This window comes from Cynocephalus volans, chromosome 14 (assembly GCF_027409185.1).
Source record: "Cynocephalus volans isolate mCynVol1 chromosome 14, mCynVol1.pri, whole genome shotgun sequence".
NCBI classification, from domain to species: Eukaryota; Metazoa; Chordata; class Mammalia; order Dermoptera; family Cynocephalidae; genus Cynocephalus; species Cynocephalus volans.
In genome coordinates this window covers 34,407,177-34,432,646 of record NC_084473.1, presented here as the reverse complement: position 1 = coordinate 34,432,646, position 25,470 = coordinate 34,407,177, and the positions used below count along the sequence as shown (strand labels likewise).

Below are 25,470 nucleotides of genomic sequence, written 5' to 3'. Positions count from 1 at the left end.
AGCAGTTAGGATGTCTCTCCTCTTAAACAGGTGCTTCGGAAACAGACTCTACCTGCAGTTTCTACTCCTTTCCCAAGAGCATGGAATTTAATTGTAAACATCCCCAACAAAAAGCCAGCTTGCCATCCTGGCCAGCTTCATGTGCAGTCTGGCAACAGCATGATCTGCTCGTGGTTCCACAAGGGTTTGCATGAGATGATTCCAAGCCCCTGCCCTGCACTTGGATCCTGAAAAAGGCTTTAATGAGGAGGAAGATGAGGACAAAGATTCCTGGAGAGGGGCAAGGAGATGACAGGAACATCATCACCCTGAAGCTTGTCCTCAGATTTGTGAAAACCTCCTCATGGGAGGCAAGTGCCCTGAGCATGGTCAAGAGGGCTCCATCAATGACTGAAAACAGAAAGGGACAGGTAAGTAACAACTGGCTTCACATCTGAGCATGCACCCATCCCCTTCACTAGCCCCACTGACTCTATCACGCCAAGGCTGAGCATGATAAAGAGCACTGGGGTCTCCAAATGGTGTCTGTTACACTCTAAAATGAAACTGGGGTGGAAATTTCTTTAGAAGGCTCTTTCCTACCTTTTAACAGACTTGGTTTCTAAAGTGTGAAGTGCGTCCATCCATCACCATCATCATCTCCTACTACAACTTCCTCTGCATTCTGGTCTGCTCCTCCCTTCCTCTCAAATCCTTTCCTCTTCACCCCAGTTACTCTGGCAGCTCACCTGCCTGAGCCCAGCTCTCCAGAGGCTCCAGTCATAGGCCTGGCCGGCCCAGCACCACGGGGTGGGATCTACTGGGCTAATTGGAGGGTCACGCTGCCCAGCATTTCCTTTCCCTCCATCCCACCCCAAGGCCAGGGGGCACTCCTTCCCCTCCTCTGAGTCCTTCCTGTTTCCCAGGCCAAGTCCATCCAGGACACTCAACTGCCAGGGGTCAGAGTGCCACATTCCAGTGGCTTCACACCATCACAGGGAGGGCTCCGGATTCCTGCGTGGGGGGTAGAGGTGGGGGTAAGGAGGCAGGCAGGGAAAAGTTCAGCAGAGGCTGATTCGGCCCACAAAGTCACGGGGCAGGGAGGGCAACAGGGGCCCCAAGAGTTCCCTCCGGAGTGGGCAAAAGGAAGCTTCTCATCCTTTCTGGGTTAGGAAAAAAGAAGAGGCCATAACCTCAGATGTGGTAGAGACTGTAGAAGTGAGAGAAAATGATGAACTTTTATGAGTCTCAGTTACTTAACCTGTAAAATAAGGGGGCTGGCCTAGAGAGGCTTTTCTGAGGAATCTTCCAACTCCATAATTCTCTGAATCAGCAACCAATCTGGTGCAGCAACAATCCTCTGACCTCAGACATTTTCAAAGTCTGATGTATTTTTGGCTAACAAATAGAATGTCATTTTCACTCAGTAGGCAACCAAACTTCTTTAACCTCCCGGAGCAGAACTCTCCTTTTGCAATATTGGATTTCCTTGCCTCTCAGACTCAGTGTCTCCTGGACTCTCTTGGTGTCTTTCTTTTGATCTGCATCCTTTGAGTTTTAACTCTATGGAGTCTGGGCTCAATCCCATTGGCCCTGGCCTCTCAAGGACCTCCCAACTCGCCCTGCTTGCAGGACCCCGAAGCCTGTGAAATTAGGCTGCAGGATGTGTACCTTATCAAGGTCACCTTCTGCAGCCAAGGGCTCAGCCTGATGGGACTCGACAACTCTGGCCCCACCTGGACCCCAGGGGAGCAGCCAGGAGCATCACAACATGGTGCCCAGCACTGAATCCCTCAGAGTTCCACCCCATTGAACCTCCTCCCCCAAAAAGGGAAGCTGGGGAGAAATGTGGAGTTTAAGCCCAAACTGTGTAGAATAAACAGGTGAATGAGCAGACTTCAGTCTGGTCTCGGGAGCTCCTACTGCCTCCCAAGACAGTCAAGTCCTCTCATGCAGGAGGACACGAGGAGCAGATGTGGCTGGACTGGCATTCCAAGGTCAGAATGAAGCCTGTTCATCAGTACCTGATTTATGGGAAGACTGCAGGAGGGAAGGAAAAGGGAAATGGCACTGGGGACTTGGGTAGAGGGAATAAGTGAAGAGGAGCCCACTTAGGGCGGCCACTCGTGTTTTAGCCAAAGTCATACAGAGGTTCTGCCTCTATAAGAGAGTGCACAGAGAAAGCATCCCTGAGTGGTCAAAATCCATCATCTATAATTCAACTAAATGTCTATATTTTCCCTTTTTTAAAATTAAAGACTGCTTTCAATAAATGCTTATGGGTAAAGTTTGACAGCAAAGACAAGTCTGTGGATGATGGATTAATATGATCCTATCGAAAGATATCCTGATATTCTTCTCATTCTAAGCAATTGCTTTTATTAAAGCAAAAAAAAAAAAAAAAAAAAAAAAGAAGAATTCCTGACCAATCACTACCTCCTTCCTGACAAGCAAGGATTCAACACAGAACCCTCCCTTTATTTACTAGGACCCAAAAGCTAAGGAGAGAATACGCCTTCTGTGTGGTCAATCATCTGGAAAGCAAAATCTGAACTTGCTCCCATCCTGCCGTCCCCAGTACATACTACCCTTCAAGAGAAAGTGGTTCAGCGTTCTGTTCAGAAAAATCTGAACATTCCCACCACGTGCTGTTCTTCCTGTACTGCTGGCAGGCTGCACTGTTGTCAGGGATAAAACAAAAGTGCCTGTGTTTTACATACAAGCAGAGCATGGAACTACAGCAGAAGCAATCAGATGGCCTGTACAATGTGCCCTAGGACAGCTCCTCCTTTTATGAAGATCAGATTTTAAATGCACCACTTCAGTTTGGGTGAGAGAGGTGAGAGAAAGAAGGAAAGCAATTTGAATACTCTTCTATCCTTTTTATAAAATGATGAATTCATCAAACCACCTGTGAAATAATTTCGCCACACAAGAACCATACTGCACTTGTTTGCACTGAAATAAATTTATTATTTTTTTAAAAGTTGGCTACCAGGGTGGCATTGAATGGTTAAAAAAAAAAAAAAATTCTGGAATACAGTGAGACCTAAAACAAAAGAATAGAAAAGTTATTAAAATGGCAACAGACAACAGAAATGGCATTTAAAACAACAGGTATGTGTTTGTTTAAAGTTCTAAATTTCTCCATAGAAAAAGGATTCTGATTATAGTTGCAATCTTATTACATAAATCATTTTTTGAATCAATAAATATTTTTAGAATGAGAAGCAGCACTTACAGAGCACTGATACAGGACTTCAGGCTCATGTCCTTGTCACCTTTGTGGATATGATCACTTTTCAAAATTGTAATCTGTTTTCTGGATCAAAAACCATTGTCCTCAGAATCACAGTCCCGACCAACAGAACCCAAGGACATATGCCCTTATTACTGCCACATGAAATACTACCAGCATAAACTTTTAAACTAACTTTCTTAACTTGAAAAAAAAAAATGACTTACCTCCTTTTGTTGGAGCTGTAATCTTCATCATGAGGATGGCCCAGACACTTGACCAAAGATGAGTGGTGGTGCCCCTTCCCCACCTTCTCATCAGGACCATCTGAGGACCATTTGTTCCTCTTACAGATGAGCAGTAACTCTGAGAGCAGCCCTCAAATTCCATACCCCAACAGCAAGAGAGAAACATGCTAGGTGGAACCTGCCTAGGAGGAAAATCATGCCTGAAACTTCCTCCTTACCAGCACCTTCTAGCCACCAATATGATGTAATGTGAAGAAAAATGACCCATCAATAACACATTCATTTAAAATGTCTTCACTGAACAACTGCTGCTTACATGGCCCTGTGCTAGGCACTGATGGGTCACAAAGAAGCTGTGGGCCATTCAGTTAAAGAACATCTATATACCCATCTCCCACCTTAAAAGCAAATATAAGCTAGAATTTAGAGTGAACCCAAAAGGAAATGGCAGAGTCTCATTAATATATATCCACTGCATATGTTGGAATTTGAAATGTTCCAGTAACAATACTTATTGGAAATAAATTGCTTGATTAAGCTGTTTTGTCCTCTCAAAATTACCTTCCAGTAAATATTAATGAAACTCTTGATAGACTGGGTATGTGAGGTCTTATTAACAAATCATAGACACAAGGTCATTAATAAAGAATTTGGAACATCCTACTCCCCTTTCCACCAACCAGGGAATAAATGTCTTCATGCTTACAATGTCTTATTGCAACCAAACATTACTTTTATTTTATGGTAAGAGAGGAAGAAATCATTTTCTCACCTTCTGAATATTACACTTATTGAATAGAACATTTAATGAGAATCTGTCATATATAAACAATAGTGTTCTATGCTGAGGTAGAAAGATACAACGACAACTAGTATTAACTGTGTGCTTACTATGTACAAGCCACTATTCGGGTGTTCTGCATGAATGACTTAATTATTCTTCATAACCACCCAAGTGAGTGGATGCTATTATTATTCCCATTTTACAGATGGAAACCACCCACCAGAGGTTGAGTGGCTTGGCTAGCTAACACACCTCCCTAGGCTGGACTATGAACTGACTTCAGACCAACCCACAAAGAGACAAGACAGGGCTTGGGAACTACTGCCCTTGCTTTCTCTCTGTACTGTAGATATGATGTACACAAACCTCCAAATCCTGCAACTCCATCCCCCAAATGCCATAGGCTTGTAGCATTTATATAACTGTCTTTCCCCCAAACGTTTGGTGTTCATTATAAAACAAATCAAAACAAAACAACAAAACAAAAACACCTCTCACAGCAGGTCAGGAGGTTAGGTATTTGAATACAAATGCAGAAAGAAAGGCAGGACAATCCTTGTGGTCAGTGCACTGGAGGAGACTTCTGAGGTACCCAATAAAGAAGATCCGGACACTAAGCATCGCCCCTTGGAAGCACCAAAAAGTAAAAGCATGAAGCAACTATAAACAAACCCATCCATAAACAAACCCATCCAGCGCTTGCCCCTGGCAAGAACCTCTAAGTCTGCGACCTCCCTCAAACTATATTTATGCCTTCTCCCACAGTCTCATATCCCAACAGCCAGAAATAAACCCAGGGCTCTCTAAACTGAACCTCTCCTCCACCTCGCTCCATCTGAGTTGGCCAAGCTCCAGGGCTCTGTAAGCAAGGAAACGCAGCCCAGGGACACTGTGCTAACACTCACCCACTGTTTAAACATTCCCCTCAACGCGCAGCCTACATTGCTCACAGAGGCTTCCCTATCTTCCACAGAACAAGGGAGATACAAATCAATTTCATTATAAATGAATTTAAACATTTATAATCCCATTGTTAAGAAACTTTTGAAAAGAAAACACTTGCAGTTTGGGTTGATAATAAAAATCAACTGATTAAAGATTAACTGTATAGTATTGGAGACAATCCATTGATTTCCACCTTAAAATGTTTTATAAATTGGTTACAACAGCAGCTATAGGCCCTATGTTGGGCCAAAGCTTAGGAAAAAGTCCCAGGCACCCTGTCCCTTTTCAAACCTCTCCCTGATGGTGGTCAGTTTTTCCATACCTCTTTATTCACCCTGGAGACACAATTATAGCATACATTATTCTGGTGGTGGTAATGATAGTGGGTGTCAAATATTTGTTGATTATTATAGACTATAAATATCTATTACAGTTTGTGCTTTAATGGTTTTTAAAAAAATTTTACACACTTGGCTTTAATAACTCATGTTATTATCCCATGATGTAACTAATAATCCACAAATATCCAAGGTTAAACTATTACATGTGATGGGATTTCACCTTCATATTATTTTTTCAGTACAAAGTGTGCTCCTTTAAGTCAATATGTTAACCAAAAAAGGATTTAAGTTCTAGTTGTACACATGCATCACTTAGCTATATGCTGTGATTTAGAGAAGTATAAATGGATGTTCTCCCCAACTAACAAGCAGCCAGGTAAATGTTCAGTGTTTTCTGGACTGAATATGTTGATTGGTATATAACATTTTCAAAGATTTATAATTCAGAAATAGTGATTTAATATTAAAGAGATAATCAAAATTTTTGTCTTCCTTTTGATAATCAAAAAAACACTTAACATTAATATAAAATATATTTGAAGCCTGATGATATGATTACGCATACTGTTTGTGCAACTGATTTTGAGAATTTGTATTTTTAAATAAAGATTGCAGAAATAAATCTGAAATATTACAACACATGGTATATAACTTTTGAATATGAAACCAATAACTGAGCTGTAAAAACTATTAACAGAAGTCAATAATAATACAAGGAAAAAAACTGTCTGCCTGATAGAATTTCAACAAACTTATTTCTGACAATGATCAAAGTTCTGCCAAATTTTATACATATCTTGTTGGATAATTTCTAGGCCTCTGGTTTTAATTTATAAAATGGTAGAAGAGGAAAACTGTTTTAACTCCTCAGATCAAATCCTTGGTAACGAGAGCATATGGCATATGCAAAGCATAAAGGTTGCAGATTCATCTTGAAGTTAATATCTGGTCCCTTTTTAGGACTTAGTTAATTATATCCATTCTTCATACTAAATAAACATTTGCAATCCAATAATATGCTACCAAAAAACCCACAACAGAATTAAAATGTCTCTACCCAGTGGGCTGGCTATTTGCACAAAGCCTACAAATCATTAGTTAACTTTATAGAGCTTCAATACTGTTAGAGTCAACGCAGTCTTGGTGGTAGCAAGTATATAAGACAAAACAATCAAGAGCCACTGTCCTCAAGCCAAGAGTCTAGTCACAAAGGATAAGATGCACAGGTAGTGAGTGGTCAGGTCCTTAGTAAGGGGAGATGACACAACTGCCATCATCTGCTTGGAGAGCCTAGGCACTAAGGAAAATAAAATTCCATTAAGACTGCACAGAATTTTCTCTGAAGTTCACCTGGAATGACTATTTTTTTCCCTTCTTGCTTTTTATGTAGTCCTGAAAGGAAAGGTGGAAAGGAAATGAAGTGGAATGCTACAGTCTGTACATCTCAACTATTCAGCTTAAATTTTAGTAATGGAGACTGTAACAACATAGGACAATGCATTTAACATCATGTTAGGTGGGAAAAAAGCATAATGCAAGATGGCATGGTAAAAAAAGAAAGAAAAGCACATCTACAGAGGAAGACTAGACAGAAATATATACAAAAACGTGAAACTAGCATTCGTGTTTGGAACAAGAGCATTCTGGATCATTGTTTCTCTTCTCTACTTCCCAAACTGTCTAGTGAAGTCATGTTGCCTTTTCACAGTTTTTTTTATAAAGATGGCAGTGGACCCAATAGGTGGCCCCAACACACATAGCTGGTTACAGGAAATAAGATGTTCAAGAAATAAAACTACAAAGAGGGAATTTAGATAACACCTTTCTGAGTGACCATTAAAGGGTGGTGGGTCTCTTTTTACAAGGCAAGGCCCTTTCCACATGCAACTAAACTCCAAAAATGTTTATGAAAAGTCCTAAGGAATTTCTGTGTTTGTGTTTTTTGATGGTCTACCTTTCTTGACACCTTGTATGGCAGGACATTAGCAACTAGCAATCTGATGAGTACTTTGGTAGCTGCAGAAGAGAAGACACAGGAACAAGATGCCCAAGGCCTTATGGACACTGCTTAGGAGACAATCTACACATATTTATCTATATAAATTAATGATGGCCAGAGACAGATTTTTTTTTTCCTGTTGGAATTAACAGAACCTAACAGCTGAAATCAGAAAAAAACACTGCCATTACAGAAGAATGGACATAAAGAGACTATCAGGACAAGCACATGACCCTGTGAGGAATCTTTTTTACATGTGTGCAAGTTGCACATAGGAGCACATTTTCAAGGATAGGTACATGTCACACAACCTGCAATGTATGCATTGGTATCCGCTGTAATGACATTTTCTCAGTGTAACGAAAAACTGACAGGAGAGAATGTCTGTTTCTACATGTGCAGACTCAGGAATGCTTTCTCACTGCCATTCTGCCAGTCCACTGGTTCCCCTGCAGACCTCCATCCCTAGGTCACTGCTGACTTCATTCCTACCCCCTCAAAAAGCCCCATCTGTTTGCTTTCTATCACAAATGTAACCTTTTCTCCCCAATTGCCATCTCTGGGTCCAGCTGTATGCACAACAGGCCAGTCAAAGGCTGGTTCAAGCAACTGATTTTCCCCAAATAGCTGACAGGTTCTTTGCAGGACTCAGGGCAACCCAGCTGTCTATACTGCTGAAAATGTACTTGCTGCTTGCACTTCACACCCACTTCTCCAGTTCTCTCCTTCCAGGAAGTCTATTTTTCAGTTACAAGAACTGTTTACCTTGGCTTACAGTCTGATGGGCACTCCCTCCTTCAAGTGTGTTTCCCAGTACTCTGCCTCCATTCATTTATTTTACTAAAGTCTGAGGATACATGTGCTATTCCAGCAGCAAGAACAGCTCTGGATCCTTCACCTACCCCTTCAAATGAACTGTGGGATCATGGGTTTTGAGAAACTCACACCTCTCATTTTGGCAGTATTTGCCACGAAGTCAAATAAATACTCCGTCTACTGACAATGTCATTGTGGTAGAGAAGGCAACAAAGGAGAACATAACCTGTCCCCGAGGCCTGGGAGGTGACTTTTAAACTTTCAGCAGCAATGGAGCCACATAAAAGTTAAAAATGTATTTTTAAACAGTTATAGAAAAACCATCAGTGGACCCTTAAAAAATTAACCTTGCTTAGAATCTTCACTTTCATTGTCAAGTGAAGCATTACGGACAATCAGAGCTCTAAAGCTGTAACTCTACTAAACCATCAGTTGCAGCTTCCCCTCCTGCCCTTTCCCAAACCTTAACTGGTGGTGATTAATAAAAGGATCTAAAGAAGGTCAGTAGGAAAGCCACCAATCAGAACACTAACATTACCAACAACTTCCATCAGGTGTGACAGGAGCATCTTAAATGTGGGAAAGCTAAAGGGACATGCTACAACAGAGACACTGAAATTAAACCTGTGCTACAACAACGGGGCTCTCAAGGCACATTCGCTCAAGTGACAAAATGGCATAGATACCCGAGTTTATATGCAGAATAATTCTGCATGTGTCTGTAACTCTGCACACTTTATCTTGGCCAAACCTCTCTTCTTTAGAAATTGAAAAGCTTAGTGCCAAATGTATTACCCAAAAGTTGTAATTTGCTATTGTATCCTTAAGTGTCTAATGTCTTACTGTCTTAATTTGTAAACCACTTTATTTAAGACTTTTAGAAAAACAAACAAAGAGTTCATGACTAGTGCTGAAGGAAAAACAACTCCACACTGCTAAATAACAAGTTGGGACTCTAGCCACTACACATGAGAAATTCCTCAGTCCCTGAAGTCATGGAGTTTGGAGTAAATCCAAATAGGATTTTGCTTTCCTAAATTCCTTATATTGCATTCCTATGGACTTCCTGTTTGAGCCATTGTGAGGCATTTTTATTATTTGCAGTCACATACTTCCACCCTCATGTTGTTGGCTTAGGATTTCCTTCCCCAAAGAAGCTGTACAGTTAAATTCCTCAGGACATTTGGAGATTACCTGAGGCAGTAAAACTAGGTTGCATCATTCAGTGCACTTAGCACTCACAGACTGAACACTCAATACATGCTTGTTACTCTAAACTCCCTCCTGATTAGTCAACATCCAAGTTGAAGACATAATCCTGGACTGGCTGAGAATCCAGAGGTCTGTTTTACTACCATCAAGTATCCATGTGGCCATCTGAAGTGTGTTTATCAAGTAATTCATAATCGTTTATCAGTTATTGTTTACAAGCAGCTGATCACCACAGTATTTTAACTGCTCAATGCATCAGATTCCTGGCAGGAAGGAAGGAAGTTACAAGCAACCACCCACAAGGAATATTCTTACAAGCTGATGAGGGGTTAGCGAATGAAAGATGATACCTTTATGACAAACTGGCAAGAAGAAAAGTCTTCACAAATAAAAATTACCTTTAAATATTTGCTAAAATAAATACAGCTGAAGCTAAATCATCAGGGAAAAATTGCAAAAAATTCTAAGACTGATCGGAGTGGGCACAGTTAACCATTTCTAGCTTTCTTCTGCAATGACATCAAATCTCACCAGGATTCTCTTAACAGCTAGTGCCAATCTTTTCACTTTCCACCACGCAAACCAAGCACTTCAGATGGAAAAGTTTTTATATAGTATCTTGGATGACCTTGAGTCTAGATTTAGTCAACAAATGCTCATTGAGTTCTTCCTGTGTGCCAAGCGCTAGAATAACACACAATCCTGGCACTCGAGTGGATCCCAATGAGGCAGGGAAACAGAAATATGAACTCTAACACAGTGTGAAAAGTGCTATAACAAGGGAAGAAGAAAGTGCTATTTATGGGCTGGGGCTGGGGGGTGGGGTGGTTGAGATGGCATTATTTTTTCCAGGGCATGGCAGGAAGGTTTAACAAAGGAAGCAGGATAAAGTGGTAGGTCTTGAAGGATGAGAACACATTTTAAAGGATGTGAAGACAACTTTGGGGAACGTGAAAGCCAACAACACACCCACTTTCCAGTTACTGGCCTTGCCCCTAAACCTTCGGTTGCACTAGATATTAGGTGATAGAAGGTAGGTGTTGACCATACCTCCTAATTTTCTGAGTTCTCAAAGGGTCTTTGTCCAAGACAAATTTGAGATAAAGTTAGAAGAAAGAAATGTTTTTAGTTTAGGAGTCCGATTTTTCTTTACCTGTGGGCATTTAGTAATAACATGCAAATTACTATGGCCCCACGGGAAATTAAATGCTTATTAAACCAACATTAGGAGTTGGAATAATTATGCATATGAAATATGTTCTCTCTAAAGAAAGAAAAATTCACTGTCCCTTCTTTACTAGTAGTCTTCCTTTATGCCTTCTCTCTTTTTTAGCTCTTCATCCTTCTACTTTTCCATTCTCTCAAGAAATATTATTGCCCAAGCATTTCTGACTCAAGGGCATATGTTTACATATTCACACACAATTTAAAAAATATAATACATGGACTATTTTCAGTGCCAAATGCAGCTGTAATTATGCATTTATTTTGGACATGTTTTATGTTATTAAAGCATGTAAATACTTTATCTCCCTCAAGTTTTCCAGCCCTCTGTTGGCAGCCTTTTCTTTTTCCTTTCTCTTTCCAAAGCATCTAATATAATTTCTTGAATAGACAGTCAATAAACTTGGTTGCTGAGGGTTCACCTTTTCCCAGCATAGTCTTTGAAAATAATTTCATCTCCTTCCAGCAATAAACAACTCTGACTTCTTTTTATTTTGCTTATTTCCCTACAGAGGTCTTCTATTTCTCACCCTAAATTCCTGCCTTTTCTTTCTGCTATCATATTGAAAATTCCCATGTAAGGTCAAAAACTACATTTAATAGATAGCCTACCATAAATCATCCTACATTGCTGTAAGAGTAACAAAACTTTTGTCCCAATCACCAAGAAATGAAATGTCAATAGTATTCCTGAGCTCCACCTGTCCACTTACAAATATCCCAATTAAGCAGGCAGTTTAAAAGCCAAAGCACCTCGACTAGAATTGTTTTTTTTTTCAAATGTTATAAAACAAAACAATGTACAATCTTTATTAAGCAGTTATTTTTAGTTTGCTGATCTATAGAGTAGATACTGCACTGAACATGCTTCAACGTGGCACACTGTTTTCAGCACATCTGTGACACAATGCAGAATATTCTTTGTCTGTGTTGTGCCCTCAGCAACTGAAAACATGCACACATGCACACACACACGCACACACCCTACATCCAAAGGCACTAAGTTAACTACATATTGCAAGAAGGAATGATCTCAGCTTCTTTTCTCTCAAAGACACTCCTGTAATTGTACCCACTCAGGGGCCCTGCTGCTGCTGCTGCTACAGAAATATTTCATTGCCCTGGGAACATCATTTTAGGCCAGCAAGTCTACCACAACCTTGTAAATATCCTTGCTTGATGAACTTTTATCACTTTCTGACCTATATTAGCATATCCCATGGTATCAAATGAATTGAATGTGCTGGCAAATACTCCTTCTCCAAACATTTCCACAGAACTCTTCTGCCATTAGTGCAGAAACCGCTATTGGAAGAGGTCCTTAAAGAGGAGTTGATACATGGCACTAACTTCTGTTAATACCTGGGTTATCAATAGCTGGAGAGCTGCACACAACCATGCTGGGAAGAATGTGCAGGCAAATGGAAAGATTGCTGAAAAGCCATCTTTCCAATGGCTTTCAGGGCACTTGAATGATCACTTGAGTGATACAACCTGCACTGGGTTGTGGCAGGGATTCTCCAGAGGAGGAAGGCCAAACCACAGGAGAGATGCGAGGGAGATCTCTAACTGTCCTTCCAGCAGACTGTCCTGCAGCAAATGCACGATGCACTCACTTGGCTGCTTTCAAGAGGGAAGTGAGGGGACCCTGGCATTCAAAGGCTCATTATTGTCCCCATGGTTTAAATGTTCTTAAGCTAATATGCACCAACCAAGCAGGAAGAAAAGCAAATAAAGACCTATTTATACACCAAAGAAGAGTAAAGGAGAACCTGTCTTAGGCAAAAGCTCAGGTTAGTAAATTAATACCACCCATCCCTCAATGGCTACTTTAAACAGACAGTACTATTAGCTATCCAGAAATCTAGCCTGGAAGAGAGACGATAAGATCCGGAACAGGATTTAACTTTTGATATTATCTTTAAAAGAAAAAGAAAAAGAAAAAGAAAAGACGGACCAAGCCATAATACAATATAAAACGTTTACTCAGTTATTAGTAAACTTTTAACAGTTTTACAGATGCAGGCAAAAATGCTTTTGGGGCAGAAAGCAAAATATTATAGAAAACTAAAAATCAAATTCATACAGCTAGGGATTGGTGGCTTAGGTAATTGAACTGAAAGTGAGAATCATGGAAGAGAGCTACATAATAATTAGCTGCTGACTTCTCTCATGTCACATACTCCCAAATGGAGTATTTAGCATTCTGCAGACTTATTAATGAATAAATGCCCAACTGGAATTAACTAGCACCTCACTCTGGAAGGCTGCTCTTGGCGAAAATGTAATATCCACCAGGCAAAGCAAGTTGATTGCTGGTATACGCTGGAGGCTGTGCTGAGCATCACATTCTTTAGAATAATACGTATTACATCAAGTTTCAGAGCCAGTTTCACACCATGCTCCACACCCTGCTGCTGGACAACATGGAAAAGAAGGGTGAAGTTTCTAACCCCCCAAGAGACAACTTTCCAAGCTTCACAGTTGGCCTGTACTTGAAATACATTCAGTGGAGATTTGTTGTCTCACATGCAGGCAAAGTGCTTCCTGGTTGGAGGTTCAGAGAGACACAGAGATGAGGGAGCGGTCTGAGCCCGAGCAGGTCCCTCTGCAGGGACTGATCATTTCGTCCTTCTGACACGAGGCACACCGAATTGTCATGTGCTGCCAGTGACCCCCTTTTCTTGCACTAGTACTGTTATGTTTCTTTAAATTCAGTCTGCTCCTTAAGGAAACTCCCTGGCAAGTGAAAACAGCAGCAAAGGTAAAAGAATGCGGGGAATTTGGCTGCTGCCTGCAGTATTAGGAAGAACAGCAATTACTCAACTCTCTCCTAGTGTCAGAGGCAGAAATGCGCATGTGAATTTGGGCAAGTTTTGGCCTGTCTTTGCTCAAGCTTCTCCCTTTAAAGTCTCTGTTGCCCACCTACCTCAGGGCCGTAAGAATTAATGAAGTAAATGAGAAAATGGAGAAAGTAAAGGTAGCTAGTCAGCACAGACAGAAATAAAGGTGTAAGCTGTACCCTGAATCCAGACTAGGCCATAGTTAATAAGGCTTAAAGACTGTAGGTATTTAAAAGACGTCACTAACTTCCCAGTAACTATGCTTTGCTGTATCCACAGCCTCCCCAAAAACGTAATTATGGAAGGACTTGATCTTTTCCTCTAAGCCCTTCCACCCACAGCACCTGGCAAAGAGTCATGTAGACTCTACCACTTTTTCCTGCCCCAGCTCTGCAAACACCAGGTAATATTTGACTCCTGCCCAGCACCTCTAAGTCATAAAAACATAGATCTTATGACCAGAAGGTCCTTAAGATATCATCTGATTCCATTCCTCTGCCTTCAGGCAGGTAACTATTTAATTCCCTTTTGACAAATGAAGGCAAAGTGGAGCCAAGGGAAGTTGAAGGGGTTTTATTTTAGTCACTGAGCAATTAAGGGATGAAGGCGGATCCAGAAGCCACGGCTATTTTTTCCCCCTCCTTTATCATGCTGTTCTCATATACAAGAATGTTGTGATATTTACCTTCCTGAGCAGCCTCAAATCCTTTCTGAAACAAGCTAGGATATATACAAACACATTCATTCTCTTGATTAAAATATGGATTATTTGGTCTCTCATTTTTATGTCATAGGTAGTAGTAGTACATTTCCTTACAATTTCCCTAAAACATAAGAACTTAGTGGTTCTGAAAAGCACACAGCATACCCATTCTTTCTCAAACCATTTAAAAATCCTCCTACTTTGACTTCCAGAGATAAAATTGTCTAAATCCATCCCTGTTTTTCACTCAGACTGTAAATGTCCATACCCTCAGAAAAGCAAAGCTCCCAACTATGGAGACTGAGAAATGGTTTTCAATGTCTGCATTTGATAAGATGATGGAATGTTCCACAGAATTATAAACAAGCACTCCGAGGGGACCAAGCCCATACATCCCACATGTAAGATTCCTCACAGGTTATAAGGTCTGATGTGGTCCATTGAGTTAAGGTCAAACATCCTCAAGGTAGCTTTGCCTTATTTTGTCAGGTCTTTCGAAGTCAAAAAGAGGTACCACAGCTCTCCAATACTGAGATGCCTTTTGTTTTATCACAGCTGTGAAATGTTTTGCTTGTGGCCTTTGGATAGAAGCTAAATAAGTTACCTCTCTTAGACTGGGATTCTGAAGGCTCAGGTTTCATTCTGCCCTGCCAGAAATTCCTTTCTGTTTTGAATCTGAGATGTTTGTTTATGGTTTTTTTTTGAAATGCTAAATAAGACAGGCATAATCTCTAGTTACAGCCTGTATCTTTTTTTTTTTTTTAAACTTTGCATAGCCAGAGTAGCTGGTTGCTAAGGACTTAGCTAAAATTTCCAAAGAGTAGACTCTTCAAATTCTCTTCTCAGGAACTTGAAACGTAAAATGACAACACCCTAAAATATAATTAAGACAATTTTCTTTCTTAAATATGCGTAAGACAAATGTTCTCAGGATATTTCAAATTAGGCTGTTATTTTTGGTTTTCACTAGCATATTATTTAAAAGAAATCCTGAACATATTTTTGAAGTTTTTCTCATTTTCCTTGTAGGTTACATGTTTGAATATCAGCACTCTTGATAAAAGATAGAGGCACTACAATGAAAGGTACTAAAAGAGTTTCTGGAAAACAATCCAATTTCTATTACATGATAATAAGGTTTGGTTGTCAAGAAGAAAAAAAAGTTGTAAACTACTGATTCCAAGGATGTTTTTCTTCATCAAGTTCTTTCTCCTTGTTCCACAATAGCCAATGAAAAGCATTGGCTTATGAATTCTCAGGCAATAATTAAATATAAAATAAGTAAATGATAAAAATGATACTTATTTCCAGGCACGAAGAAAAGAGTCACAATTAAGAGTATGCAGTTCTGTCCTCCTTCAGTGGAAAACACTTTCCTCCACTCTACCTACGCTAGGAACTAGAGACAAGGACGTCAGATATCTTAGTTCTAGGTGTTCTTCCTTTCTAGCCTTCCACAAAGAGTCTCCAGAGACACCAGAATGCTAATCCACAGTAAAGCTGCAGTGTTAGTCCACATGAAAGATGAATATAATGCCTAGGATCAAGAAAAGCAGCGAAGATGTACTCTGACCCTCACACCATCTCCTGGCTCATTCCTGGCAGGGCCTGCTGCTGCTTGCTTCCGTAACCCCAGTGAGAGATCTCAACCCTGCCTTGGCGATACTCCCGGGACCTCCAAGGTCTCCAGTGATGTCCAGAAATGCACAAAAAACTTCTCACAATAAAAGAAAATCAATTCACTCTCTTTAAACCATATGCCATCAACATTAAAATGTCACCTTTTAAAAAATATTAATTTGAAATAGCTCTTTGGAGGCAAGGACTCAAACCACAAAATCAAGCAAATGTTCCCATTCTGCTGAAACTCCAAAAGGGCTGGGAATTACAGTCATGCTGGATCAAACCAACAAATGTTTTCTGGTCCAGAGACTCTGGACACTCAGCCCCTTTTTCTCAGCACCTCACAGTCCCTTTTTCTCTGACAAACATGTGAGAGCAGAATTCCCCCTCTTAGCTCCCTTTTGAAGACACTTGGTTAAGTGTGGAAGAGGTGTGAGTATGTCCACAAAGTAGATTTTTTTTTTTACTTACAGAGAGAGAAAGCTAACAAAGAAGAAAATGAGAAAGGATGGAAAACCGGATGGAAATCAGAATTAATATTATTTTTAAAAAATCTATTTGGTACCAGGTATTGTACTAGCAATTATATATGAGACATATATGTATATCCTATATACATATAATCATGTATATATATATGTAGTCATATGTATAATATATATTAATTATATCTAATCCTCACTACAATATTCAATTGATAGAAAGTTATTAACATTCCATTTCCACAGATGAGGAAACTGAAGCCCAGAAAAATCAAGCAAGCTGGTCTTCCAGATAAAAAATAACAGAGCTGAGATTTGAACACAGGTTTATCTAGCCCCAGCCCTAGTTTTCTGCTCCTTAATGTGGGGTCCTGGGACCAGCAACACTGGCATCATCTGGGAGTTGGGTTAGAAATGCAGAATCGTAGGCTCCACCCCAGACCTATGGATTCAGAACCTGTATTTTCGATAAAATCCTTCCATGCACATTAAAATTTCAGAAGCATAGTTTTATCTTATTTAATCCTCACAGCAAACCTAGGAGTACCTACTACTATGAACAGATAGGGAAACTGTGGCTTACAGAAGTGGTATCACTGCAGTATAGTGCAGAGACCAGACCCATAACAGATGCTCAAATAAATATTTGTGGGCAGAAGGATGGCAGGGAAACAGGCAGAGCCAGGAAGAGAACTGAGGAATGCATTGGTTACTCCTCTGACCTCTGTTTTTGTCTAATTTGTACCAACTGCAGCAGCAGATGGGACTGTGGCCCCAGTGGGGTCAAGCTGTGGCAATAGGAGCTGTTTCCTCAGCTCAAGCCAGGCCAAATCCTCTGGTGACCACCAGTGCGAACACTCCAGGAGCTAGGAGCAAAATCTTCCAGAATATAATGTGAAAGAAAATATACATTACAGATTATAGCAAGTTTAGGTCCTCCCTCCTCCCCAGATGAAATATTAGCCCACAGATAAATGGTTAAATTTACGATTCCTATGACTTAATTGCAAAAAATGTCAGAACCAAAATTTTACCTAAAATATACCAATTCTGTTAAGAATTATTTAAAGTATAACAAATAGGAGGTGAGGTAGCAAATAGCTTCAGAAGCCTTAAATTAAGTTTTTTAACTCAATGCATTTGTGGTGTTGGAGTAGGAGAGTAGGGGACTTGAACTCAATTATCTGCTCCCTTTCTAAGGGTTCAAACTCCTTACCTACTGACCATTAATGACACAGGTAGATGAGGATTAAGTAGAACAAGAGAATGAGTCCATGAAAAATTCTTTTACTTATACTCGTTAGTAGCCTTGTTGTTAGTGTTTCTCAGATGCCAGTCATTCTTTTAACTGCTTCCTAGGGATTCATTGAGCCCTTATAGCAATCCTATTATTAACCCCACTGTACAGATGAGAACATTGAGACACACAGAAGCAGTGTACAGATTTGACAAGTCCCTAACCATTATACTCTTCTACCAGCATATAGGTATTTCCAGTGAGGGATTAACATGGTTGGAGGAAAGAGGTAAGAAATTAGATCATTCACTTTGCAACTAACAAAGGATCTTAAAAAAAAAAAAAAAAAAAAATATATATATATATATATATATATACATATTTTCATGTGGGCCCCAAAGGAACACTTAGAGTTCATTGTTTACCTGGAGGGCATTCTTAAATATAGGTATATTCAACCATTCCTCTGTCCATAAGGCTGAGGTGGTCTTGTCTAAGCACAGAGGTTTTTTGGTGATTTGACCAGGCTAACCAGCCAGGGCAAGCAGCAGAGTAGGTAAAGCCGAGAGGTGTTGATAAAGGGACACCTCCCAGTTCACTGCCCACGCTCCTCTGCCTACTGGAACAAGCTAGAACAAAGGAAAAAAACACTCTCAAAAGGAACTTGCATTTCAAACTACAGCTAGTAAAGCATTAAGAATGCAGCCTCATTCTCAGACGTAGGGCAACACTCTACTATGTACTGCACAGGCCCTAAGAAGGATGGGTAGGAGCTCCTCTCCCAACAAAAAATGGAGCTCCTACTCATACTTTTAAACCTAATTCAAATTCAAATTTCCCTTTTCAGCTTTGCCACCAGAGCCTGAAGAGATCACTTCAGAACCTCTGATTCCTGGAACAAATTTTATCCACATATTTTACTCACCAATTAATCATACAGACTCAAGAAATCACTTCTACCTGTCTTGAATTTATACTATTATGTAGACTTTTTACCTTCTTGCTGTCTTATTCTTTCTCTTGATTAAAAGAGTGTGACGAGTACAGAATACGTTTGAGAGGTCCCTGGGCTGGCCCAGTGGAAGGGCTTGGACAGAGTAGAAGATCAATGAATGAGTGATTGATTTGTATGCAAAGGCAAGTCAGATCCTTAAAAATGGAGCTTGGGAGAATCAGACCTCTGAGAAGGAAGGCGTTCAATGTGCTATTCATGCATGCTTGGCTAGTCTACTGTTTCTTCCTCAAATGATTAAATGAGCTTTACTGGGGTTTCCAAAATCTTGGTACCAAATGTGCCATACGGAACACAGCGTCACAGGAACTTGCTTCACACAGTTACCTTCTGCTCATTTTACCACCTCTGACCCTGTAGTACTTATATGCTAAAGCAGCACTGTCATCTCTCCTGCTCCCACCAGAGCCTGAGATGTTAAACACACCCACACATTTTTCAGGAATTTCACAATTAATGTCTGGAATGTGTTTTGGATTATTCTTCAAAGGATGATATAGTTGCCCTAAGATGAATTCAGTATTTTTCCCTTCTCCCTTTCGTCATTCTTCAGTCTGCCCACTCATTATCTTTTTAGGGTCATCTGTTTTTTCTAAATCCCCCAACTTCCTAATGCCTGTCCCCTGCATCTCCAAGCTGTCCACTGATTCATCAAGATCATCGCATCTCAACCAAGCCACACAAAATGTAAAAACCTGCACCAAGTCACTAAATACCCCAACAAATGGATGTTATGCCCATAGTTGAAGGATTTTTCAGACAGTTTTCTTCATAGATTACCCTGACTGCTCATAACCATACTGCCAATATATTGCTTATAAATTTTCCTACTCACTGTTAAATATGTGTTAATGGCAGCAAATATCTCCAGACTTGCTATTTTTGCCTTTCTGACAGTATTCAATTCATTTGCCCTTTGTCAAGTGTTTTATGTGACAGGACTCCTCAATAACAGTGAGGATTCCATAAACCTGAGTCAAAGTGAAAGTCACTGAGCCCTGTCATTTGTATATGTGCAGTAAACAGTGGTCTCTCCATGTTCTGTCAATATTTACTTTGGGGAGGAATTAATTATTTCCTTGTTTACCTCTATTGGTTTCTCTTCTCATACCTTGTTAACATTTTCTAGGCCCCCTGCTTGCTTCTCTCTCTAGTACCTAAGAGCTCCCTCTACCTAAAGACTTTTGAGATGGAAAATGAAACCCATTACTCAAATACTTTTCTAACTCTAGTCCAGGAGTATTAACTTTACCCTTCCTCTCCATTATTCAATTAGTAAAAATTAAAATGCATGGACTCTTACCTCCAAGTCCTGTTACAGAGCAATAGATAAGCAGTTCCCAAGTGGCTTGTACACAATCTAATGTGTTGGTGCATTATCTGGTCTCCTGAGCCTGCTCTCTGGGGCCTTACCTCAGATCCTCCACACATTTTCAAAATTTCAAAAAGAACAAAATTCTGTTCTTTGTTGTAAGTACCCACCACATAATACTTAGTTCTACTCACTGTCCCATAAAAAATGGGTGGAAGGAAAACTTAAAATAGCCAGGGGAAATAAAAGGAGAATTGATTTCTGAAAGTGGCAGTTTTTAGATGGCAGTGGTGAAAAACATGAAAAATTAAATTCCACAGAGATGAAGCCACCGAGTAAATACTCACTGGGGGGAAAAGGTTGGTGCTTATCTGCAATAGCAGTCACCTGGATCTAATACAGCAAAGTCCTCAGAGCAAAGTGACTTAATAGTGTCCACTTGGTTCTTGTCTTGGGTTCAATGTCCCCCTAAAACTTAATCCCCACTGTAACTGTTCAGGGTGGGAAATCCTATGATGGTAATTGAAAGGTGGGGCCTTGAAGAGGTGATTAGATTGTAGGACCATGGGGTGGTGAATGGATTTATAGTGGTGGTCAGGGGCATGGTTCTGAGGGCTTTAAAAGGAGAGTGAATGAGGAGGCCGCTCTCTCTGCTCTGCCATTTTTCTCAATGTGATACCCTGTCGTCACTGAAGTCACCACCAAAGAAAGCCTTCGCCAGATGTGTTTCCTGGACTTTGGATCTCCAGCCTCTGAAACTGTAAGCAATAAATTTCATTTTCTTTATAAAATACCCAGTTCTGTATATTTTGTTATAAGCAACAGAAACGGACTAATATAGTTCCTAATCACTCTGTCCTCACAAACTGTCAAACGCGAGCCATCATCTGCCCTTTTAGCGACCACAGAAGGCTGGTCATGCTCCCCCACTTTCTCCCACTCCTTACAGAAGCATAATGTACTATTCTACATAGGACAAAAAATGACCCTCATCCCTTTAGCTCAAAATATCACTCTCACTGTCCAATCAAAAGGGACTTGCGCCCTCCCAGGTGTCAGAAATTACTTTTCAGATTGAGAGAGAGCAGAGAAAACTTCAGGTATCTGGCTGCACTTAGCCAATAATAATAATAATAATAAAATCAGGATTTATTTAATAACAATCTAAACTATGCTGAAAAGAAATCCAAGTGTGTATCTCACATGAGTCACAGGACACCTCATGTCATTTAATCTTTCAGAAAATATTTTTTCTTGTGTTCTTTTTACAGATAGGATTACTAATCCATTTACTCAATGTACTTTTATTACTGAGAGCCCGCCATGGGCCAGCATGCCTTAAAAACCTAAAGCACTGAGCAATAAGCTTAAAGGGGTCCATTTCTGCCCATGATTTATCTAACTCATTTTGTGAACTGCAGTTAAAAAACATGATTTTTTGCCCCCCCACAAAGCCAGTATAGGAGTAACACAAATAAAAATTACTGCAAGTTGGCAAATAGAGGACTGTAATTTGTATTTAAATTATGTCATCGAAAGCAGGTAGATTAGTCATGATAATATTTCTATACCACGCAATATGTTTTCTCAGTGCAGCCAATTAAATAAGTTTTGAAAAGAGTTTTCATTAACAGATACAACCAGTAGGGGTCATTTTAGTGCAAAAATTGCAGTGAAAAAGACTAACATGAATAAAATCTATCAATTCCTATTCATGCTGATTATGATAATCATGCTTCAGTGTGTAAATTTCTGAATAAAAATGGAAACTGAGGGAAAAATTGGTCACTGAGAAATTTCTTGCTAAGTAACAAAAAAACAAGAGAAAGTCATACCTTCTAGATTATTACTGACAGGTAGAGACACCACTCTAATTCTTAAATAGAAGGAGGAAAAAGGGTTACTTGCTTCTCCTATGCTCTCCACAAATCTTAGAGAGAAAATATTTTAAATTTTAGGCACACGATTGAAAATATCTGTCCAAATGTAACCATTATATCATGTCAGGTAACACTGTCCTTCTGACCTTGGTTTTACAATGGATTTCAGGATGCAACTTGACTGCTGCCTTAAGAATTCTTAAAAAGAAAAAAAAAGTGCCCCAAGCACACAATTTTGGTAGCTGAAAATAGGCCTGCTAAATGAAAAGTGTTTCTAGAGAATACTGAGATATAATCATGTCAACAAACACTTCCAAGCATTTTCAAGGCTAAAACCAAGTGCACAGGTGTTACCAGAGGAAAGGAAGCTATTACCATCACATCATTTCAGAGGAATGAAAGGCTCACAACAAACTGCCACTCTAACTCTACTCTGTGATGTGGGAGGGAGGTTGTTGCCAAAACATCTGATTACTGTAAACGGTCCTCTGAGCATTTCCTTCATCAGTAACATGTTAAGAAGAAACAAAACAAGGGTTAGAATCGTTAGAACTTCCAAAAGTCTTTCTTAGAGCCCAGCAGTTTCCACTGCATTTAACCTTGTTTCCTGTTGCTTGTTCTTTTCAGATTTAAGGGAGGCTGGATTGTTAAACACTCCAAGAGGCAGGGTTCAAAGATGCATCTTTCAGTCTACATCCTTCAGAATTCCCCAAGTCAAACACCTAAATTTGTATCGGAAGTTAGTCTGATGGCCATTTTTCCTGATGTGAGACATAAAAACATGTTATAAAATGGGACTTGATACCATGTGGGAGGCTGTTGTATTTCAGGCAAATGAACTCTTCTGACCCAATGTCCTAAGAGTGTAGCTCAGCACGTCTTTTCCCTCTGAGAAGAGTTCCCTTCACTCAGTACTGCCCACTAGCTTCCAAAGCAGAAAGGCCTACCCTATTTTCCAGACCCGTCCAACCCTAGAAACCATAGGCATAAATAAATACGGATGGCGTATGTTTGTGTGTGTATTTAAAGAGAATCACAGCACTGGAGCCTTTTAGTAGACCCATTTTTTATCCTTAAGGTTGCCACCTCGTTTTTCAGTATCCCAGCACAATAAACACACACATAATGATTCTTCAGAATAAACGCTTCCCTGGTCTCCTGGGTGCTGGCTGCGTGTAGCAAGGCAGGGACGCTGCGCAGAGGGCGCCTGTCCCTCCTCGTCGCTCCCCCAGAAATAAAGCTGCGCTCTGCTCACTCACCAGGATGCCCTGAACAGCATCGTCAGCCCAACGTCAGCCCGAGCAGGAATCCCACCTTTAACTGGTGCTCACCGAATCATGCCCATTAGCTAAATAAAAAGAACTCAAACAGACCAGGCACCCCGAGGCCGAGGCAGCAGGGCCGGGATTAAGGCCAACACGCACCAACGGTGGTTCCCCCATGAGGGAGGCTCAACGAATCTAATCTTTTTCTCCCTCCGCCGGTCTCGACACCGCGGTGCACAATGCATGGTGCAGAAGCCAGCAGAACAATCCCCGCTGTCAAGCAGACAAAAAGAAGGAACCGGCAACACGCGAAGGTCTGATCTCAAAAAGCCGCCACGAACAGTCAGCAACAACTTTTCACTCCCAGGTGCAACCCCACCCCCTTTTCCTTACGGGAGAGAAAGCCTTTGACCATTTTCGATAGGCAAATAAATGAGTAACCACTGTGTGTAACTTCCCCCGGGCTGACATATTCCGGAGCTGAAATTGATTTATATGCGCAGGAGGAGGAGGAAGGGGGTGAAGGAAGAGCGCAAGGGAAAAATAATACAAGAGTCGCACAGGGAGTGCAAGCTGGAGACACTTCGCCGCCGATAGAAAAGAGGGCTTTGGCGGACGGCTTGCAGCACACGGTGCCACACTGCGCCAGTGCGGGGAGGGCGGCAGGGGCCCGACTCCCCCAGGGGCTCCCGTGCGGCAGCGTCCGCAGCGCCCCCGCCCGCGGCGCGCCCACTCCGGGGCGCAGGGCCGGCCCACCCAGCCCAAGCCCGAATGGCCACACGTGTGCGTGTCTGTGCAGAGCTGGGGGCGATCCCCACTCGCTCGCCCCCACCCACCAAATCCAACCTCGCCCGCGGCCCGCTAAGCGTCGGGGGAGCAGGGAGCAGGGAAAGACGGACTCGGGGGCTCTCTCCCGGGGAGGGCGGGCCCCCCTCCTCCCGCGGAGCCCTCTCTCGTCGGGAAAGTCTCGGCCAAACTTTGTCGGGCGCAGCGAGAGCCGAGGGGCGGCGCGGGCCAGGTGGGAGGGGGCCCGCGGCGGGCGGCCGTACCTTCGCAGACGCCCACTTCGTACTCGGTGATGGAGTCGCCATTGAGAGGGGGGCGGATGACACAGCGCAGCCCCCGGTCGCAGGCTCCGTGGAGCCCGTAGGCGCCGCCGCAGCTCTCGTTCCTCTGGCGGGCGCACATGTAGCAGCAGCCGCAGACGCCCTGCACGATGCTCCCCGGGCAGCTCCTGGGCTCCTCGCACTTGGACTCGTCGCAGGGCAGGCAGACCAGCGCCCGGGTGCCGGAGCGCGCCAGCAGCAGCAGCAGCCCCAGCAGCGAGACCAGGAGGTGCCCGCAGCCGGCCAGCCCCCTGCCCCCCGCCACCAAGTACATCCTCCTGCGCCGCCGCACCCGCAGCCCGCGGTCCTCGCCGCCCCCCTCGGGGCCCCCGGGGCGCGCCTCCCCTCGCGGGGCGAGGCCCCCGCCCCCCCTGCGGGCCGCGCCGACCCCGAGCCCACTAGCGTTGGCGCCAGCGGCAGCGGTGGCTTCCCCTCCTCCTCCTCCTTCTCCTCCCGGGAGGGAGGGGGAAAAAAGAAAAGTTTCCTCCCGGCAGCTCCGGATCAACCCAAACTTCTGGCGGCAGCGGCGGTGGCGGCTGCGCTCGGCTCCAGCCCGGGCTGGCGGCGCCTCCTCCCTCTCCTTCTCCTGGTCGGCCGGCTCCGCAGCGGCGGCGGCGGCACAGCCTCCGGGCCGGTCCCCGCCTCCCGAGCCGCCGAGTGGGCGCGGTGGCGCAGCAGAAGGTCCGCGGCGTCCGCTCCGCGCGCCCCGCTCGCCTCACTCCTGCGCGGCTCCTCCGGGCGCTTGTTTATGGCTCGAGCCTCCGCCGCTCGGGCTGCGCCCTCCCCCATCCTACCTCATCCCCCAGACCTCGCCCCCCCCCGCGCCGCGCGCCGCTCATTGGCTGCCCCCCCACCCCTCCCGGCCCGGCCGGTCCCCTCCCCCTCCTCCCCCTCCCTCTCTCCCCGGCGGCCAGGCCCTTCCTCCCCTCATACGCCTCCTCCTCCTCCTCTCCCTCCTCCTCCTCCCCCTCCTCCTCCTCCTCCCCCCTCCTCCTCCTCCTCCTCCCCGAGCCCGGCGCACCAAGCTGGCCCTGCGGCCGGGCCGCTGCTCCGACCCGAGCACCACGGGCGCGCTGCGGCTCGGCTGGGGCGCACCCAGCGAGCAGCAAGAGTCGCGGCGTCCCGAGCTCCCGCCGGCCCCGTGGTCACTGCGGCTGGCCTGGGGACCCGAAGGGCGGGACGGCTGCACCTCCGGGTGGGGGCTGGGATGCAATTTTGAGT

The 25,470-nt window shown here is 42.8% G+C and overlaps 1 protein-coding gene across 5 annotated transcripts in view; it reads right to left on the bottom strand.

Annotated features, from left to right (window-relative positions):
* The window catches only part of CRIM1 (cysteine rich transmembrane BMP regulator 1), a 183,577-nt gene extending 158,576 nt beyond the window's left edge, over positions 1-25,001 (bottom strand). For all 5 annotated transcript variants that reach the window (XM_063078184.1, XM_063078185.1, XM_063078186.1 and 2 more), the window contains exon 1: positions 24,193-25,001. In XM_063078184.1, the coding sequence (XP_062934254.1) occupies positions 24,193-24,523 (331 nt within the window). In that variant the 5' untranslated portion in view covers positions 24,524-25,001. The remainder of the gene's footprint in view (positions 1-24,192) is intronic.
* Between the last annotated feature and the right edge of the window lie 469 nt (positions 25,002-25,470).